The sequence below is a fragment of the Canis aureus genome, chromosome 11, assembly GCF_053574225.1.
Source record: "Canis aureus isolate CA01 chromosome 11, VMU_Caureus_v.1.0, whole genome shotgun sequence".
Taxonomy (NCBI): domain Eukaryota; kingdom Metazoa; phylum Chordata; class Mammalia; order Carnivora; family Canidae; genus Canis; species Canis aureus.
In genome coordinates, this window is record NC_135621.1 from 61,799,816 (window position 1) to 61,821,604 (window position 21,789).

General features: G+C 38.5%; 2 protein-coding genes across 27 annotated transcripts in view; one reads left to right on the forward strand and one right to left on the reverse strand.

The window, feature by feature from the left end:
- The window catches only part of LOC144324197 (uncharacterized), a 258,348-nt gene extending 251,436 nt beyond the window's left edge, over positions 1 to 6,912 (reverse strand). For 10 of the 12 annotated variants that reach the window (XR_013389646.1, XR_013389645.1, XR_013389639.1 and 7 more), the window contains exons 1-2: positions 6,504 to 6,912; positions 3,719 to 3,826 (exon numbers count right to left, since the gene is read on the reverse strand). Coding sequence is in view for 2 of the 12 variants with exons in the window: in XM_077915492.1 (XP_077771618.1) it covers positions 3,719 to 3,826; positions 6,504 to 6,766 (371 nt within the window). In the remaining 10 variants the exon portion in view is untranslated. The remainder of the gene's footprint in view (positions 1 to 3,718; positions 3,827 to 6,503) is intronic. The other 2 variants (XR_013389648.1, XR_013389647.1) reach the window with 1 other exon arrangement.
- The window catches only part of LOC144324194 (uncharacterized), a 580,701-nt gene that overhangs the window by 100,518 nt on the left and 458,394 nt on the right, over positions 1 to 21,789 (forward strand). The window lies entirely within an intron of this gene.

The window sequence follows — 21,789 nt, forward strand, 5'->3', positions numbered from 1 at the left end:
ATCTGACGTAATTCCAGTACAGTATCAACACCAGGAAACTGAGGTTGATACCATCCATAGACCTTACTCAGATTTTATGAGCATTCATTTGTGTATTTAAGTGCAGTGTGTGTGTGTGTGTGCGCGCGCGCGCCTTCGTGTGTAGTTCTAAGTAATTTTTTCAAATAACTTTTTTTTAGATTAGTCATAATTTTGTAAGGAGAGCTAAGAGACTTAAACAAGTGATGATATTTTACTAAATCTTCTCCTATTTCAACATTAAATGGTAGCCAAAAGTAAATCTTGTTGTTTTGGTTGCTTTGTTGTTTGATAAATGGACTCTTCACAGACATAGGAACATAAAATGTTTAGATTCAAAAGAGAAGTGCTAGATTTTGCAAAATATAATTACGACCAAAAGAAAAGCCCAGATAGATAATTAATATAATTTGATTTTTATCACAACTCAGACATTAATTTTTAATTATACTTAGAATTATAATTTTTAACCTTTCACACACACACATGCACACATACAGATGTAAGCCTGCTGTAACCCTACTTTTGTCTCATTGACCATTAATTTTTATTTATGTGTGCACACATGTATGTATAACTACCCACTCCAATTGCCTTGTAGAGTACAAATGCCTTAAGTAAAGGGTCAGCAATCTGTCTGAACACAACCAAACAGGAAATATTTGAGGTTTTGCAGGCCAAACAGTCTCTGTTAAAACTTCTGAACTCTGTCCTTGTAGTAAGAAAGTGGCCATAGATGACACATAAATGAATGAACTTGGCTATGTTACCATGCAACTTTATTTATGGGCACTGAAATTTGAATTTCACATAATTCCATGTATCACAAAATGCTATTTTTGTTTTGATTTCGATTCCAACATTTAAAAATGTAAAAATTATTCTCAATTCATAGGCCTTACAAAAACAGTCTGTGGGCTGGATTTGGCCAGTGGGCTTAAGTTTTCTGACCCTTGCGCTACACAAAAATGGAATTTGGGGTCATGCTTTCATTGGTGTGTGTCCATACAAAAGTTTTCTCTATTCTAATTTCTAATTTTGTTCTAATTGCCACTTGAGAAACCACAGACAAGTTACAGAGAAGAAACAGTTATGCCAACATAAGAGAAGGCTCATAATACAATTAATACAGCAACAGTCAACTGTCTTCTTTCTTTCTTTTCCCTCCTTCCCTCCTCTTTCTTTTCTTTTCTTCTTTCTTTCTTTCTTTCTTTCTTTCTTTCTTTCTTTCTTTCTTTCTTTCTTTCTTTCTTTCTTCTTTCTTTCTTTCTTTCTCTCTCTCTCTCTCTCTCTCTTTCTTTTCTTTCTTCTTTCTTTCTTTCTCTCTCTCTCTCTCTCTCTCTCTCTCTCTCTCTCTTTCTTTCACATGGCATTAAAGGGAACAACTCAAGTTTCTAATTTTTTTCCTATTTTCTTGTCATGGATATATTAGCAGTACATGATGCATACTAATTATAAAGTTGGCTGTAACAAGAGTTCCTCTTGTGAATCCATTTAAGAACTGATTGTTTACTATCTTTTTCTGTAAGTATAAAATTTTAATTATGCCACTGACAGGAACTGTGCGTGATACAGTGCTCTACATTTATCACTGGGAGAGGGCCAGTTGCAGAGCTGTTTGACTTTGGAGAAATCCTGATGCGTTTGCAATGTTGAGCAGCAGGTGCCACATTATTATGTACAGAAAAGCAATTAGGAAGCATATTGGATGAATGGGGAGTGCATTAATATTAGCAAGTACATTTGTCAGTGGTTTTGATGCGAGTCTTTTTCTTTCCTTTATGCAACATTAAGATTGTGGCTCTCATAAATTCTCCCCTTAAATTGCCATCTGTTCCCTTGTCAGGCTAGTAGTGAGGTAGAGAAAAGTTTTCTTGACAAAATGAAAGGAATTTCTTTTATTTAAAGTAGAAGCAAAAGAGCCTATAGAAAGTTGCAGAATTGTAGGTTGTGCAGTTCAGCTTTGCGTGTGTTAAGTAATTACCTTTGAATGTAACATTCACTCTGCAGCCCTTTGCTTTTTACAAGTTGCTATTTTTCCCAGTCATTTCATGTATTTTACAATTCAATAGGAAAGAGTTATAATTAGATTAATGCAATGACAACCAGCAATTGGCCACTTGGATTAGGAAGTGTGAGGAAGGAACTGCCGATTTTTTATTGTGGTGCATCTTTTCCATTTTGCTGGCCCAGGGCCATGTTCCCATCCTGAAAGGATTTAAGATTAATCACTAGAATGTCACCCCTCTTTAACTCCAGATTATTTCTGAAATAAACAGCACTCAATACAATAACAATTGAAAGGAATTCTCTGTACAATATGTACCATAACAAGTGGATTATTATCTTCATGACAAACTCTGATGATAATGATGGTTAAATTTTCCAAAATCTTCATTAACTGAAAGCCAAGTGAATAAGTGACTTTGGTTAATTGAGTCTTCTAGCTAATCGAAAGGTAATAACTCCTTTAATTCGTCTACCTTAATTGAAATGTTTTTTCTTGAATACATTTGTTTGCTTTTTAACTTCAGCAACAAGACTATATAAAATATCACTAAATATGTGCTTTTAAGTACTTCCTCTCATTTATTATCTCGAGTATTTTCAAAAATGCCTTAGAATGAAGAATTAGGCAAAATTGGTACCAAATCTAGAACATAACCTAATGAAAAACGTGGTTGATCAACATATCTTCTTTTTCCAAAAGGAAATCAAGTAAGCATACTTTCTGGTTGATTATCTCGTTGATTATAAACTTAGTAAATGAGGGGAGGGGGTTTTTAAGTAATATGAGGATTCTCTCAAATCTTTAACTTGCTATTTATAGTGTCCTCACCACTGTCCCCTGTATACAGGTGAGATCTTATAGTCTCTTTTCTTCTTTATTCCCAGAGTAACTAAGGTTAGGAGAACACGAACCATTTGTAACCTAAACTCACATGAAATATAATAATTAATGCTGGTTTACGGTCGGTATCCACTTAAAACAAGACTGAATATTGTGTCAACTGGTCAGCATGTTCCTTCCCTGAGGCCAAGTCTTGTTAAAAAGCAAATGTTTAAATACCAGTCTTTGTTGGTGAGCAAGGCCTCAGAGCCAGTGGATTTATCTGGATCTTGAGAAGTAGTGTCTGCAAGTTCTGATAGCCTTGTGCGTTTGTCTCCACTGTTGGGAGCCCAGATGTTTAAGTAGCCTATACCTTGGACAGGGCTGGAGGCATCTTGAAAAACTCTTATTTGGGAGTGCTCCTTTTTTTTTTCTCCCCTGTTCAGTTTTGCTCTGTTAGTAGTAATATCCACATTCCTTTAAAATTTGGAGATGCCCAAATTTTCTTCATCATACATAACTGAACAATGTCTTATTTGACTTTTATTCCTAGATGGCTAAACTCATTAATGGGATATTGTTTTAAAACCATCATAGGTAATCTTAAGTTCTACATTCAAGTACTCATGTACTATCTTGTTTGAGGCAACTGGGTGGAAAAGGACAATTTTAAGGTCTAGTCTGGGAGTGACTATACCATGGCCTTTCATCCTCACACTAGACAGCTGACCTTGGCCACACAAACAAAAACGAAAATCTAGTCAAAGGAAGGAAAATTAGCTAGGTAATTAGGAAAGCAAACCACAGCAGTAAGGCTGAAAATGCCTTGTTATCATTTGTGATGAACTTTCATACCCATTATCTCATTACCTTCTCTTAATAATCCAATGAAGTTCACATTGTTCACACAGGGTATTGCAAATAAAGAAACCGACCCTCTGCCAGGCTTCCAGAATCCTTCTGTAGTGAGGGGCAGGGCTAGGAGATAAATGAAGATCTATAAATTTCTGGATCTGGTGCTTTTTCCTACCTCTCCTCAGCTTTTCCTATTTTACAAGGAGTCTTTTACTTATAATGAATCTATTTGCAGGTCCAATCTTACTGGGTATTTGTTCAGACCTTCAGTTTACTTTATCAGGCTAAGTGGTTCCAAAGCTGTGTCACAGCGTTCTTGAGTTTTTTGTTTAAGTGAGGCTAAATGGAAGGAGGTGTCATGGTGGGTGGACAAGGACACAGAACTGGGAGTTGGGAGAAAAGACTTTTACATGAAATCGATGGATAATTTCAGGCCATTCAACCAGTTGTCTGTTTCTGGAGCTTGTGACTATTTGGACACATTCAGGGTGATTCCAGTCCCACTGGAGCAGTGCACCAGCTCTGTGACCAACACCTAGGCAGGAAGTACCCCAGAGCTTCTGCCTTTTTACACAATGAGAATGATCATTTGTCCTCCACTGGTTTCACAGGGTTGTATGATGATCAAATGAGATGATGGTTGGGAAAACATTACAAAAAAGTCCACGAACCTAAGTTATTAGTTTCTGTCTAAATCATCACCTTCCTATAGAAGCTATTCGTCCCTCTACCTCCTTGTTCACTGGGCCTAGTTGAAAGCTAGCAGCAAGTGCTGAAAGGCAAAGAGCAGCCTCAGCTGGGGATGTCAGAGCTTCGGTTCTCTAGGGCCTTCGTTCGGCAGGAGTCTAGGTATTCCTCAAACCCAGCTCATTCCTGAAGCTAAAGAAAGGTTTATGAGAAGATATATGCATAATTAAACCATATAGCAGAGAGAAAAAATTACTATCCCTTAAAGAAATGTTTTAAAAATGTGAATGCCAGGCTGCCTGGGCACCTACTGGTGGCAAGAGAAAATGCCCCTTGAGCTTCATAATTGGATGTCTGTCACTGCCTTTCAGCCATCCAGGCAGAGCAATTCCAAACCTACTTTCTGTCTCTCACTACAGCGAGATCCGGAGCCAAGCTTGTAACCCTTCTTGGCATGTCATTTGGATCTTTTCTTGGTTCCTTAATTATTTATTTATTATTATGAAGCCATCACTTTGAATCTGGGCATGAGTACAAAATGGAGGGGGGCAAAAGTAAAAGAAAGAAAGAAAGAAAGAAAGAAAGAAAGAAAGAAAGAAAGAAAGAAAATAAGAGCCAACTATCAGAACCACAAAGGTTAGCCAACTAAAATGGTTTCCAAGTACCTTTCCCTCCATTTCCTCACTAGCCTCCCCTTCCATCATCTTCCCACATTATGTACCCTGCAAACCTCAGCACCACCACCCACCTATAATCAGACCTCTTTGCAGGAGTTTAACTCCATACATTTAATGGCCAAGTTCAAAATGCAGTTGAATTTTGGACCAATTGCCCATTTTTCTCCCCTATCCTTAGTGACCTGGTTCGTGGAGTGCAATCTTGGTAGAACTTGTCAAGACTCCCTTTATCAAAACCCAAGCACAACATAAGCATTTATTATGCACAGTCATGTGTTGGGTTATTAACCTTTTGTGTTTATTTGTTTTGGATTGACTTTGTATTTATCTAAGTCCTGTGTATGGATTTTTTTTTTCTTATTTGAGTTTTTAATATATCAGGAATAGTGACCACAGGTTAGTTCTTTGGTGACACAGGTTCCTTCTCATATACGACCACATTTGTCTATAGTTTCTCAAAACGCTTCTCAGAAAGGATATCTGAAATGAATAAGAGAAATAATGCCTTTGACACATAGACATCAGTGTAACTGTCTCATGCCCCTTTAGTAATTATTTACTTAATTCATTTCCATGGATATTTTTTTAAGAACCCCAATTTTTATTGAACTTCAATTTCACTGTCATGTGCTCTGCCCTGTGCAAGCTATTGGGAAGAGGGAAAGGAAATATAGGAGATAATCCCTTTTTTCTTCTTTCTTTCTTTTTCTTTCTTCCTTTTCCTCTTTTCTTTTCTTTTTTTTTTTTTCTTTCATGTGCTCTGCCCTGTGCAAGCTATTGGGAAGAAGGAAAGGAAATATAGGAGATAATCCTTTTTCTTCTTTCTTTCTCTTTCTTTCTTTCTTTCTTCTTTCTTTCTTTCTTCTTTCTTTCCTTTTCTTTCTCTCTTTTTTTTTTTTTTCTTCAGAGATTTGGAGATGACCCGTTTTGGGAAATGATCCCTCTTCTACAAAGATTTTACAATCTGGGGAGAAGAGGAGTCTTAATGCACGCAGATGTTCTGAGAAACATTTAACGAAATTGTGGATTTAGATGCAGAAGATAATATCCGCAGAAATTCAGAGATAATAAATAAATCGATCAATAAACTAGAGTGAATGGGGGAAGGAAGCTTTGTTGAAAAGGAAGGATGTCACTAGACCCTTCAGGGATAGATTGCTTTTGAAAAGAAGGGGAATAGGAAAATCGACGACGAGGGAAGGGTGGGACAGGAACACACCTGTAGAGGTAGGAAGACCCGGGTAGGTACGACTTGGAAACCTGGGACTCCGGGCTCCCAGGGGTGCACTGCGGGAGGCGAGAGACCCGAGGAAGCCTGGGACCTTCTTATCGAAGGTTCGAGGCTACAGACAGAAGGGGGTTGCTGGAGGTTTGAGCCAAGAGCACATACAAATAAATACGTGTTTTTAAGAAGACAAAAGTGGCCAACAGCCTACCTGGGACGGTGCCAATCAGACCGGACCAACCAATATAGGTCGCACTGCGCACGCGCCGGCGGGTGTGGGGAGGACGTGCCCCGGCCGGAACCCCTTACCCGCAGGCGCCCCCTCCTTCCCGGGGCCGTGCATTGTAGTTCCGCGCGCCCTTCCTGCCGCCGGAGCCATTTCAAGGGGGCAACCCTGAGGGAGCCCCGCGCCGTGGCCAGCGGGGGGACGGCACCCGTCCTGGCGCCTGCGAAGGCTTCTTCGTAAGGGATCATGGCGGCCCCTGCGGAGACCCGCTCCTCCGGAGTCTACCCAAGGAAGGCAAGGCTCCTCCGTCAAGTCCCGTGTTAATCAGAACCGCCGCCTACAGTGCGGCTGGGGCGTGGCGCGCCGCTGCCCCGGGTGTCTCCCTGCCCTCGCCTCCCGGGGCGGGGGGGGCAGTTTCCGAGTCTGCCCCGGGGACCTCCCCCCCCCCGGAAGCTGCCCGCCGGCAGAGTCAAACTGTCTTCCAGTTGTGCAAAGAGAAACTAAGGTGTGTTACAAGTTTAAGAGGTTTTCTTTTTTTTTTTTTTCTTTTTGAGTAAAAAAAAAAAAAAAAAATCTGTTTTAGTTTGGCAGCGCCAAACCGGAAGTGGTGAGGTACGGGGCGCTGCTGACAGGAGGCCACGCCCCTCCTCCTTGTCCCCTCCCCCCGCGAGAAAGACTTTTCTGGAGAAAAATGTGGTGCAAAGGCAGGGGAAAAATTTTTTTTTTTTCTTCTAGATTTTATTTACCTATTCATGAGAGACACAGAGAGAGAGAGAGAAGCAGGCTCCATGCAGGGAGCCTGACGTGGGACTCGATCCCAGGCCTCCAGCATCACGCCTTGGGCCGAAGGCAGGTGCTAAACCTGCTGGGCCACCAGGGCTGCCCGAGGCAGGGGAGATTTTTGATTGGCTCTGACTTAAGCACTTGCCTTATTTGGGAAAGCGCAGTCGGCGGTTTGCTATGGTGGTTTGCGATTTCTTTACTTTGAGGCCCGCTAGGCTTAAATTTTGGGTTGCTGACCTCGGCTACTAAGGTATCAGCGCCCTCAGGCTGAGGGCCTTCTTGTTCGATTAATTTAACACATTGTTACATAGTTTTGTTTTAAATATATATATTTTTAAGATTTTATTTATTCATTCGTGAGAGACACACCCAAAGAGAGAGAGAGAGAGATCTCCAGAGACACAGGCAGAGGAAGAAGCAGGCCTCACGCGGGAAGCCGGACGTGGGACTCGATCCAGGGTCTCCAAGAACTTGCCCTGGGCTGAAGCAGCGCTAAACCGCTGAGCCACCAGGGCTGCCCCCCCCCTCCTTTTTTAATAGCTTTCAGAGCATTTTTTTTTTCCATTTTAAAGATTTTAGTTATTTATTCATGAGAGACAGGCAGAGACACAGGCTGAGGGAGAAGCAGGCGGGAGCCGGAAGCCAGGACTGGATCCCGGCCCTCCGGGGTCACGCCCCGAGCCCCCACGGCAGACGCTCGGCCGCTGAGCCACCCGGTGCCCCTCAGAGCACTTTTGCTAACACGGTCTTAGTAAGGTAAGACTGGAAACAACCCAAGAAGGTAAATAGAGCTTGGCATTTATGTATGTTGAAATTAGCAATTCCGTGGTGTCAACTGTTTGGACCAAAGAGCGGCGGCTTAGAAGTGGTGGGATTGCTACTTAACTGTGAGAATTCTGATTTTGTAACTGGACACATGCTCTGTCACCGGGGCCCAGAAGAAATGCTACTTTTTTTGGTCATTAAATTGGAAGGAATTTGGTCCGGCAGTTCCTTCTGAACTGATTTTTCCTTCTTATACCAGTTCACGCAAGTTACGCAGACTCAGCTTCACACACGGCAGACACAGGTTCCCTGCTCACATCCATTGCCCATTTTCTTAGGATTCCAACAGGACTCTCCTCGGATACTTTTTAAGACTTTGCCTATTGACCAAGAGTGAGTGGCTCTCAACCCCGTTAGAGAATTGCATTTTTTATAACCTAGGAAGTCATTCTTGGGCTTATCCTGAGCCTCATTCTCAAATACCCTAGCAAGGATAAGCTCGAGGTTTTATTTAGGACCGTTGAGTATGACTGAGGACTTATTTGTCTTCAGAAAACTTTTACTGAAAAAAAAAAAAAAAAACAACAAACCTTCTTATTGAAGAATAGCATCCTTTCATAAAAATGCACAAATCATAATTACACAACTGAGTGAATCGTTATAATTTGATCATATCCAGACCAAGAAACTAAATATAACAGGAATCCTAGAAGCACCCCCCCATACCTCTTTCTAGTTGGCTGACAATTTATTAAAATGCTGATTCTTTCTTAATTTTTTGAACTTTATATACTCGAAATACTGATTTTTATTTATTTTCTTATTTATATTACAATAATTATTTTAAGTAAGGTCTAGGTCCAGTGTGGGGCTTGAACACATGATTTTGAAATTAAGAGTCACATGCTCTGCCAACTGTGCCAGCTGCCCCTAGAAATACTGATTTTTTTTTTTAAAAGATTTTATTTGTTCATGAGAGACACAGAGAGAGAGAGAGAAAGAGAGAGGGGCAGAGACACAGGCAGAGGGAGAAGCAGGCTCCATGCAGGGAGCCCGATGTGGGACTTGATCCCAGGACTCCAGAATCACAAAGGCAGAAGCTCAACCACTTGAGCCACCCAGATACCCCTAGAAATACTGATTTTTAAAGATTCCATTGTTTTTATATTTTTGTATACCTATTTTAATACCCTGGAAGAGAAGGGTTCAAATTCTTTCATTCCTTTTAATATTAGTGTTTCTTTCCATATTTTTAGTCTTATATGTAAATAATTATTGAGCATAGTCTCTAGCATTTTTAGAGAGTATTGTCAGTTTTAGGTAACCTGGAATACTTTTCATATAGCTTAATTTGAATTTTCAGTGCTTTCTGTACCTTGACAGTTGCCATTTGATTTCAGGGTTTCATTACCTTAGACATTCTTCAGCTTTTTTTTTTCCTCTTTCATTCTAGACACAGTCTATAGACCTATGATCATTATTACCTAGAGGGTTCTCATTCTGTTTGCTTTACTAGACCTGTTGTCTCTGTTAATTCAAGTCAAGGGAATTGGTTGCATTTTTCTTTTCTTTTTCTTTTTTTTCTAATTCAACATTTATATATGAATAGCAAGTTCAGTGCTTGATTTCCTCTATTTAGGATATATCCTTTAATGTCCAATTATAATCCATTGTTAGTAACCAGCACAAAGCTTGTTTTTACTTTCACAAGGCTTGTGGAGTTTGTTACCTTCTTTATACTGTGATTATCACAGAATAAGTAGGGTGTCTTAAAACAAAAGTACCTATGTGAGTTTGCTAGCTTTGTTCTTTCAGGTCTTACGATTAAAACTCATATATATGGAGATATCATTGTTCTGTTGGTGGTAACCTGACTCTGTGGTCCTGACCTTGAACCCTTGTGAATCTGAGTCACGAGTCTTCTATAATCATCGTGTCTGATACTTTAAAAAATCTTGGTTTAGGTGTCTGATTCTGACATCACTTCAGTTATCCTAAATTTTTTCCCCAAAATTCTGCCCTGGCCTTGACCACTGTGGTTGTTTTGGGTAAGGGCTTGATTTGACACCTATGACCTTAGCATCTTCCCTATGATTAACCCACTATACAGACTCAGTACCAAGAACCTGGGAACTTCCCTTACAAACTCCATATCTAGGACTTCATTTTGTCCAAGTAAACAGTCTGATTTGCATTCTTTTCTGACCTATGTGTACATTGCAAGACAAAGATTCTAATTAAGGATTCCTTACAATATAGTTCACTTTTTTCTAACCTAAGAAAGGAATGCTCCCTTAAAAGGAGAAGGAAGCCCCTTTCTGCATCTCCTCCTACATTCTTTCCAGGAGGGACCAAGAGAGTTTTCAGGAACTTATTTCTAAGTGCAACATGTGAGTTTTACCTGTGAGGAGTTAACAGACCACTATCAGGAAAAAAATAAATCTTACCATTAGATGCTAAAGAATATAGAGAAATCCAGATAAACACCAGGGGGGCTCTTTATTTTTCCCTTCTTTTTTCTACCTAGAGTCTTTCTGTTGTTTTTCATTTGTTTGTTTATGTTTCTTCCTCTCTCCAGAGTTCTGTTTCCTAGTCAATATGTTCCTTGATTTCCCCTCTTAATATAGCTAGTTGGGTGGCAGTAGAGGTGCCACATGAGTATTCTTAGTGTCCCTTTGAAGAGGCTCAGAAACGTTTCCCTGCAGCTGGTAGAGAGGCCCGGAGGAGCCTTGGTACCTCTGGTTGCGGGAAGGGTGGAGTGGGTGTTATTAGCTGATGTGATTTGGCTTAGCATAGAGAGGAAGGAAGCAGCTGCAAGCTCAGTGACAAGCATGGCTTGGTGAAAGACTGCCTCCTGCAGGTTTGCAGGCACCCTGGAGAGATGGGATGGGGCTTGGTGATTCTGTGTTTTCCTGACAGACACGTGTTCTTTTTGCAAAGGTAAAAACAAGACCAGCATTTCTCCTTTGTGAATGAAAAAAAGATTACATTTTTTGGGGGTGAGACATTGTACTTTAGGTAGAAACTCATAGTTACATTCTAATCCGTTTTCTTCTTTTTGTCTAGTGGACATGCCTATTTTAGGATAAGGCTCTTTCAGTCAGAGTCACAACAGACCTCATTCCTCACTGAAGCACAAGACTTTTCACATATCTCAGTGTAGTTACTCAGTGCAGAGCTTTAGGGTCCTTTTCCTGATAGCCAGAGAAAGCAGTTTTCCAGGGTTGTTCATAAGCATTATTATTGAGAGTGGTTCATTGATGTGTTAAAATAATTTATGTTTTAACATTTTTTGGCAATAACTAGAGCCTGAATTATCTGTACTGGGAGGTATGACCCACTGTTGCTATTTGTGAAATAATAGCATTTACATATGCTCATTTTCAGAACTTCTGTCAAATGATTAGTTCATAGGTTCTATCTTTGTTTTGAACTTAGGAAGTATTAAGTTTGAGAATGTTTATTGTTTTCTAATGCATGTATTTTATCAAAGATTTTTTTGAAATTTTGGTTAAATTTCTAAGTGATTTTGGAGTTGAGGTAGTATTTCTAATCTTTGATCTTATTTTAGGATAGTTGCTCTAAAGATATAGAGCAGTCTAATTCTTTATCTAAAATTTTTTTTAAAAAGAGAAATTTCTACGTTTCCTTATAGAACTATTAGGGAGGCAGCACCTTTGGTCCCACGGTTGATATGGGGCAGAGATGGGCATGCCTCAGATAGAGTCCATGTAACATGTTTACTCAAGAAAGTAGTGGACAGAAGAATGTAAAGATCTCGATCTCCAATATTTACTGAATAGGTTCTGAGGAATTAGTACCTCACTCCCCAACACACAGAGACACATATGCACACTCCGGCTTCAAGCTATATATAGCTCAATATGGTAGCATCTCTACTCATATTCTCTTCTTTTCAAGTTTGCCTGTGACAGTTTCTTCTTTCTAATATTCATATAAAAACATTTCTGTTGAGGAAGAGACTAGAAGATTAGAGTACTTCTACAAATCAAGATTTCCTCTTTTGCTCCAGAGTCTTCCATATCCTATTTGATTCCAGTTTTGATAAAATAGCAAAGCTAAAATAATTTATTTTAAAGATCATTTGATTTTGACTGCCAGTACACTCCTCCATTTGATATCACTCAGCCTAATACCTTAATCAATTTTAATTCCAGGCTCCTCTGCCCTGTGTGTGTCCTCTCGGAAGGGTGTATCCTCTGACCTCAGCACGAGATGAGCAACAGGGTTGCAGTGACTGGCTTATGTATTATTGAATTACTATGTCTATATAGGCAAATCAATCCAATCGCATGGTGATATTTGCTTGCCTAAAAGGGACATTTTGATACAAAAGAAGGAAATAAACATGATGTAAGATTGGCTTACCTTGATTATTTCATGATTAATTTTTTAATTCTTACCAGTAACAATTAGTAGGAATATTCAGTGCCCCTGGTGCTAGGATTATGAAGACAAAGGAGATAAACTCCTGTCATCAGGTTGCATACTCAAGTCAAGAGAGGAAAATGGGCTCATAAAGAGATGATGAGAATCACATGCATTAAAGTCAGTGTTAGACATCCAGGGGCTTATGAGAGCCTGGGAAAAGGGTCTGTAACCCTGCCTGAGGTTAATGGTAGAGGGCATGGGTAGGGAAGACTTCTTGTAGTGGCTGACTCCTAAGTTTAATACAAAATGATGAATTTGAGTGAAAGAGATGAATGAATTGAGGTAGGGGGAGAGAAGAGAATGGTGTTATTGGCAGAGGGTACGGTATTAGCAAAGCTGTGGAGTTCAGAAAGTACACATGCATAGGGAGGGAATGTCAAGCAGTTTAACATTGCTCAAGGATAAAGGGGAGAGGGAGGGATGAGAGATGAGGCCAGATAATTAGGCAGGGTGTTGTCTGCCATTTTAAGGAGTTTGGACCTTTTCCTATAGCTGATGGCATGCCAGGAAAGTTTTAAAAGAGGACATGACTTGGCTCTTCCTTTAACCGGAGCCTAACTTCAGTTCCTTCCCACTTTGAGGAACTTGCTGGGTATTTGTCAACCCAGTGGTATTGGAGGTGTTTTCCCCTGGTGAGTGGACAAGCCAGATCCTCCAGAGAGATGCTTCCTGACCCATATGGCCCACTGACAGTTTGACAGTTGACAGCTTGTAGTCCAGCTAGACTCACTTAAGCTGCTTACCCATCCTGAGGCATGCATGTGGCCAGAGCCCGGACTTCACATCATTCTGGCTGTCTTAATTGGGCACTAATTAAATGTTTTGGCTGGAAACCTCTCCTTGCCATGGCTGAATGGACTCATTTGAGGCCAATATTTCAGGGAAACATCTTGTTAGGCTGATCGGATTCCCTGTTTAAAAAGAAAACGCATGTATTCAGTTGTTTCTTCTTATTTCTGCCTAAGGATCTATCTATTATATTTTTCTCCTTTTTGGAAAAAACTAAAAGTTTAAAAGTCGTGTGTATATATTGGATACATGTACATAGATATTGTGTGCATGTATATATTCACAATCTATATATACTATACATATTTACATGTATACACATAAACACACATATGTGTCAGAACAGGAACTTACAGAAAGGACAGCTTTGCAGTTGGGAGGCTAGAGGTCACATCTAAACTTTTTTTGAGATTTGCTTTAGGCTAACATGTATATGGCTTAGTTTCTGTATTTGTGACAGACTCACAAGAAAGATACATTAGAATTTTATCATAATGTTTCAGAATGAAATCTAGGGATGCAGATGATTCTAATCCTAGAAGTTGGGGGCACTGGCTCAGTTGATGGAGCATGCAACTCTTGATTTTGGGGTTGTGAATTCGAGCCCCATGTAGGAGGTAGAGATTACTTAAAAAAATAATTAATACTAGGAGATGGATGGATGGACCAAATCTGCTTTCTGCCTTTACTTAGCTATTACATGCTAATAAAGATTTCTTTCTCAGGTCATTCCAAGAACAGAGTAGATAGATAGCCGAGTGGCTGGGGTTCAGAGGACCACTCTTTGCACTGCAAAGTAGGCAAAGAATGCTTGCAGTGTCAGCAAGAAGAGCAATAGGTGCAGCAAAATACATGAAGGATAAACACTGACTAGACCATCCATCTGTGGACTGTCAGGAGCTGGTTATATGGCTATTGAAGGCATTGGCGTGGACTATCATTGATACGAAATAGCAGTCATTACTTGTTTAGAAATTCTTCCACTTGCTGAAACTAAGCCTCTCACAAATTTTGCTTTTCCTGTAAAATAAACCTACTATTGTAATAACTTTTTTTCTAAAACAATAATGGTATTACTGTATTAAACAAGGACTAATGTGAAAATTGGGATTTTCAGAGGTTAAAATTAGTTCCTAAATTATAATTTTCTATGAAGAACTAGAATTAGATAACCAGATTGGAAGATGATTTCTTGTCTGGAAAAGGAAAAATAAAATGTGCTCCAGTTCATGTGTCTTCAACTCTTTTTCAATTAGCTTAATATGTATTAATATATATTGTATCAGATAAGTATAGGTTTATAAGACAAAACCTCATCAATTAGCAATGCTTGAATTCATTTGCATTTAATTACCAAGAAGTAACTTGTTCACAATCAACAATTGTAAAACAGAGCACAGTATAACACTGCTCTGTCTGAACTACAGTAGATCTTCAGAACTTCTTTGATGTGTGTGCTTCCTTAGGTCTTAAGGACATATTAAAGTGTATGTTGAGCTTTCTAGTATTCACTTTATTTAATGAGAAATGTTTTCCTTCTTGTTTTGCCACTACCTTCCTACTCCATATCCACTCCCCCCTCCCTTTTTTGTTCTGAGCAATGATTCTGTGTGTTCTTTTCCTATTTAAAATTTAAAGAGTTACATTTGGGAGAGGAACAATGTAGGGAAAGGAAACCCCTGGAGTGTGTCTGATGTGATCGTTCTCCTCTGTGCCACCATTTTTCCTCCCGCTGTGGGAGTGCTAAATGATAATGCCTGATACCTTACTGAATAAAGCCTGACACGGTTTCCAGCTGTGAGCATGTGATCAGTTTTTATGTTTGATTTTTGCACACAAGTATACTACTGCAAGCATGTCCACAAACTACTTCACAAATGCTTAAGGGAGGGATTGCTATTGAGTGAATCAAACATTAAACAAACAGTGAGCGATTGCATTAAAAAAAGAAAAAACTACATTTATTTTATAAAACCATGTTTTTGTTAAAACCTAGAATTAAAAAAAATTAATTTATGTTTAATGATCAGGTATAGCCACACAAGGAACCCGCAATAAATTTACTTTCAGGCTAATTCCAGTGTGAGATGAGTTGTCCAGTAGGAAAAAAGATTATGCTGCTCCCTGTACTTTGCTATAATGATTAAATGTGATTGTAATTATGCAATGGGTTGATTCATTTGTGAGAAACATTGAAATATATCCTCTATTATGTCATTTTAAAATGGAATCTCATATGCTGTAATTTTTAAATCCATATTTTCCTTGAAGCAGGATATTGCACATATATGATCCTGGGTTTTGTGACGTATTTTGGCAATATGATAGTCTTATATTTCAGACATTCTATTTTAACATCTTTCCTATAACAGACGATATATATTTCTTACTGTTATTTGTGAAGTTTGTGGTGTGCCGTGATGTTTATTAAACACTAAAACTTAACCATGTATTTCTTCCTGGCTCACTGATCAGTGTAGGAAAAAAGGAGTAGGGGTCCTGAAGGAATCCACTAGCAGACAAAAAAGAAGTTATTTTACTTTTACTAATAAGAAAGTTCAAATATTGGTTTGGGTTTAATGGTTTAGAAATGGAGGGGAAGCACATAATTTATAAATTAATGAGAAATACCTGTAATCATATTTAAAAACAAAACAGGTCCTTTTGTGCCAAATTCTTGGTTTTTTACGTCCTACTGCTTGACCTCTTGCAAGTACAAGAATGGATTGGGGGCCACTCTTACTCTCAGGCTTATGTATCAGGTGTAATACTAGATACTGAGGGACAGGAAGATTATATTTAGAGAGATTCAAGATATCAAGTTTCTCAACAAAATTAGGAAAACGAAATTAAGCATTCCATTCCAAACATCAACTTTTAAAGATGTGGTTGAAGTGCATCTTTGCAACATGAAGAAAATGGAGACAGACTCGTGATAATTCTGGAATGACTGTTAGGGGCTACATGTGTTTTTAACTTCATATGCATCTACTTTGAACTCCAACTGAACATTTCTAGTGATGGTTACTTGTTTTCATTATTGTAGAAATCTGATATTTCCTGATTAGACTAATAATTGACAGTTTCTAGCTGTGTCTTTACTGTGGGTAACAGCATTAAATCACCACAGACATTTAGTCATCATCTTTAGGGTGAGTCATTACAATTCCAAAGAAGATAGATAAAGGAGAAGAATGGCAGTGAGTCATTAAACTGCAGAGATAAGGAAACTACTTATGGACATTGCTTTCATGAATTTTCCTAACTAGCCTGCTGGCAAAAGAACAATGCTAGTCATTCACAGAAACACTGAATCCCTGGGTTTTGAGGATTGTTTCCAGTCTTATTTTGGATTTCCATAAGCCATTAACTATTCCCTCTCTCTGTATAGACAACATTACATGTGATATATATATATATATATACACACACACATATACACACACACAACATATATGAAAATGTACATATGTAAAAATTCATGTTACATGTATTTGTTAAATGTTTATATGTTAGGGGTACCTGGGTGACACACTTGGTTAAGCATCCTACTCTTGACTTGGGCTCAGGTTATGACCTCAAGATCTGTGAGACTGAGACCTGTGTTGGGCTCTGTGCTAGGTGTGGAGTCTGCTTAAGATTCTCTTTTCTTCTCCCTCTGCCCCTCCCCTCCTCTACAAAATGTATATATGTTAAATGTATGTGACGCATGCTAATATATATTCGACGTATATTAAATATGTCTATATATGAGATATTTATCCATCCACAAATTTATCTATGTATCCCCTTTGAAGTATGTGATTAGTAAATGGACATCTTTCTTCCAGTTACTACTTTAGAATAAAAAAAAAACATATATATGGTGTTTCAGGAGTGATAGGGCATTGGTGTAGGTATTTGCCAGGATTAAAACTTTCAGGATTGGACAGAATATGGAGGGGAGAAGGAAGGAGGCAGAGGGACCAGATAATTTATAGCAACTGAAGCAATCTGTATCTTGAGCAGATTGGCCTCTGTCCATCACTCTACATTTATAGACTTCAGTTATTTCCTTTTGTTAATGCAGATAATAATATTTCTTATCCCACATATGCCAAACTACCATTCCCATACAGGGGCCATAGACCAGATATCTTGCAGTTTATAACATCCAGAGGCAGAAAAGGGGAATGTCCTGTTTTATGCGCCATTTAAAGAGGAAAAAGGCAATGCTAGAAACTGCCTCCTCTAGTCATCCCCTCGTGTTTCATTGGCCAGAGCTGTAGTACTTGGCCTGTGTTTCTTTTTTTTTTTAAACATATTTTTTTTTTTTTAATTTATGATAGTCACAGAGAGAGAGAGAGAGGCAGAGACACAGGCAGAGAGAGAAACAGGCTCCATGCACTGGGAACCCGACATGGGATTCGATTCCGGGTCTCCGGGATCGTGCTCTGGGCCAAAGGCAGGCGCCAAACCACTGTGCCACCCAGGGATCCCCATGTGTTTCAACCAATTACAGGACGCATGGGTATTTTTCTGAGGCAGCAAAATAGAAGACTGTGGTCAGTTCAAAACAAGAAAAGGCAGTCTTCTGGAGCTGCTTTCTTCAGTTTCAAATAAGAAAGAAACTTTTTGCCCCTCCAGGGCTTAGTATTTTATGGAATCATTGCAAATCTTATCTAAATTCTCTCTGATTTAGAAAGGTGACAGTGCCTTTTAGAATTTTTCAATTTAAGTCATTCAGAAATTCTTTTGAAGTATAAATTAATAAAATTTAAACAGTTTACCACCTTAGGTAAATCTCGATTCTTAATCTGCTCCTACCACCACTGTTTCCCAATTAAACAGCCAAAAGAGTCAGTCCTTAGAATGGATTAATGACCTGCAAAATTCCATTTAAACATAGCCATTCTTGAGTTTTATTAGTGGAAAAATACAAACTGGTCTGTGGTCATGGATTATTACAGATTCACTCCAGACTGCTGAATTGAACTCTGATGAACCTGTGACACTCTCCATTAAACCTCAAAATGAGCTTTCTCTTAATTGGGGTGTAGGAAGGGAAAAGTAAACTAGTGGTTGGTAAATGCCAGATTTGTGAATCATTGCTTTATTTTGGACAGAGTGTTGAAACATTTTTAGATGTACATGGAGGTGAAGGAGAAGGAGTAGAGAAAGAAGTTTATTCATTTATTAAGCCCAATTCTGTTCTAGGCAATGGCATTTAAAAAATCTAAATATAATATGAAAGGAAGATACTATTGAAATCGTTTTTACATGTTAAGATTGGATTTAGAAGAGTTTTATGACTTATGCCAGGCTGAGTAATTAGTGGTGGATCTAGGGTTAAAACAAAAGAATTCTACAGATACTTATGGAGCTAAGCTCTAGAGTATAGCAGTAAAGAAACCAGACATGATCTTTGCCCTTCGGGGGCCCACAGTCTAGTAGAGGAAATCCATATTTAAAAAAAAATCATTCAAAAATGTACATAATTATAAATTGGGTTAAGTCTTATGAAGAAAAAGTGCAGAGTGTTCTCACAAGGGGGCATAATTTCCGTTGGTGTTTCCATTGGAACATGTAAGTGGAGACCTAAAAGAGTGAGATTATTCACCACAAATGGGGAATGGAGGCAATTCTCTCCTCTGTGAGGAATTAGCCTTTGTTTAAGTCCCTAGGTGGGAGCTGAGAGCTGACCATTATGACCAGGGCATAGTAATTGAGGGTGAGATGAGACTGGAATATAGGCAGGAACAGATTTTTGTAGAGCTTTATGAAAACCTCTGATATGGATTTAGATTTTACCTCAAGTGCAGAGGAATACCACTGAAACAGGGATGTCATAATAAGATTTACAAAATCATTCTTGGTGCCATATAGGAAATGGATTGGAGGGGTTTCTTTCATGTCTAGGTAATTTCAGAAAATATTTAAAATTATTTTTATTTTTTTAAAAAAGATTTTCTTTATTTATCCATGAGAGACACACAGAGAGAGAGAGAGGCAGAGACATAGGCAGAGGGACAAGCAGGCTCCCTGTGGGGAGCCAATGCGGGACTTGATCCCAGGACCCTAGGATCATGACCTGAGCCAAAGGCAGATGCTCAACCACTGAGCCACCCAGGCACCCAGTAAATATTTAAGATTATATATGTCACAACCACTTGTGTCTAATTAGTGTTAGTTAAATGAATGAATGAATAAATGAATTTTCAGACCAAATGTGGAATGCTTTAAAGACATAATATTTTTTGGTAGCCAAACTGAAGAAAGAATTAATTCCTAAACTGGCTTCGAGAAATTATTACTACCTACTTCTACTGACAAATTTACTTGCTTAAGTTTTTTTTCTCTCTGTTATGCATTTATACTTTAAGAAACCGAGCTTTCTAGAACTGTCTACTTAAATTTATTTGTTTTTTGGAAACCTTGGCTTTCTTTAAATTAAAGTTTCCTAATGCTAAATACCTAGCAGGCTGCCAAGTGATTTTAGAGTAGAAGAAACTAAGAGCCCAAAATGTGTGTACAGTTTTTAGAATTCAAAATTATAGTTGATTGGTCTGTATTTGTGTCTTTTAAGATATAGGAGATGTATTTAGAAGTTTCCTGGTTCCTTTTTCTCTAAGCAGAGATATTAATGGACTTATTATGAGAGATGTACCAGTGTTTTATGAAGAAATTATTACCAGGGGTATATGCATATTCACTTGTACATAAAGGCAAGCACTGACCCTCAAGGTGTGGATTTACATTTTAAACCCTTTCTGTAATTGTGTGATTCACAAGTGAACCTTTCATACCCTTTAAAAAACAAAAACGAAATAAAAAGCAGGATTGGAAGGCTACACAAAACATCACCTAACCTACCCACATTTATATTGCAAGCAGATAATCACCTAAACTTTTTTTTTTTTAGAGATTTTATTTATTTAGTAATGAGACACACACACACACACACACACACACACACACACACACACACACAGAGGCAGAGACACAGGCAGAGGGAGAAGTAGGCTCCATGCAGGGAGTCCAACGTGGGATTCGATCCCGGAACTCCAGGATCATGCCCTGGGCTGAAGGCAGTGCTAAACCGCTGAGCCACCCAGGCAGCCCTCACCTAAACTTTTTGAAGCAGTTGGGCTCTTTTTCAAGGAAGGACAATGTCTGTCTCCACTGGACATGCAAATACGCTAAATCGAGGTCATAGAGCACCTGTGATAATTTCCTCGAAACAGATCTGAAGTGAGTGACCATTGTGGGCTTTTTACTCCCAGGTACTCCTGGATCTAGGCATTTGAATATACTATCTTCTATGTCTGGAATGTTTCCTCTTCACCTTATATTTACCCTTCAAAATGCAGTGATGCTACCTTTTCAGAGCAGCCTTCCTTGAATTTTCCTTTAGGTTACATTAGATTACATTCTCTTGTTTTTTGGACCCTCTGAGCACCATGGCATTTATCACAGCTGAAATTGTACAAGTATTTGCTTGGTTATTTGATTAATATCTAGTTTGTGAGCTCTGTAAGGTTAACGACAATGTCTGTTTTTGCTCAATGGCATCCAGTGTATGTGAGTGTAACCAGGTGAAGGCAATTGATATCTCCATCAGTGTCATAATAAAGTAGTGTTTTTAAGATATTTCTTACCCAGGTTAAATTTATTATGAAATATGTCTCATTGTTTTTTAGAACTCCATACCAATTCCTTCTCCTTTTTAAAATAAATCAACCAGAATCATGACAATAGAAAGCTTTTAAGCGGTTAGTTACAGTGTTTGTGACCTATATGTAGAAATTCATTTATATCATGACCCATGCCTTTATGCATGGTATATATGAATGAAAGTTTCACAAAAACTTCTACTGCAAAAACTTTTAGTCATTTTATATAAAAAAGGATGTTGATTGTAAACCAAAAAACTGATTTTATCTTCCACTAACAGGTTGTGAAGCAATATTAGAAAAGCACTAAGCTGTTGATCTAATTATGGTTCTCTCCATTACAAAATAAATCACTCAAAAAATTTTTTAAAAAGATTTTATTTATTTATTCATGAGAGATACAGCGAGAGAGGCAGAGACAGAGGCAGAGGAAGAAGCAGGCTCCCTCTGGGGAGCCTAATGTGGTGGGACTGGATCCCAGGACCCCAGGATCATGACCTGAGCCAAAGGCAGATGCTCAACCACTGAAACACTAGAAGCCCCTAAAATGACTCAAAATTAAAATTATCTTCCTACTGATAGTATTACACATGCTTCTAATGTTTTTCCTTTATATTATTCTGTGTAATCCACATTTTCTTTTTTATAATCAAGCATATTGCATTTATCATCAGAAAAAGATTAGGAAAATAATTGTTTTTGTTGTTCAGTTGTTTCTTTGTCACTGATATAATATATACTTTTTTGACATACTAACATTCTAAATCTTAACTTCTCACTAAATTCTCAGTTCACGTTGGTCTCATCTTACCAAAGATTTCTTTTATTCA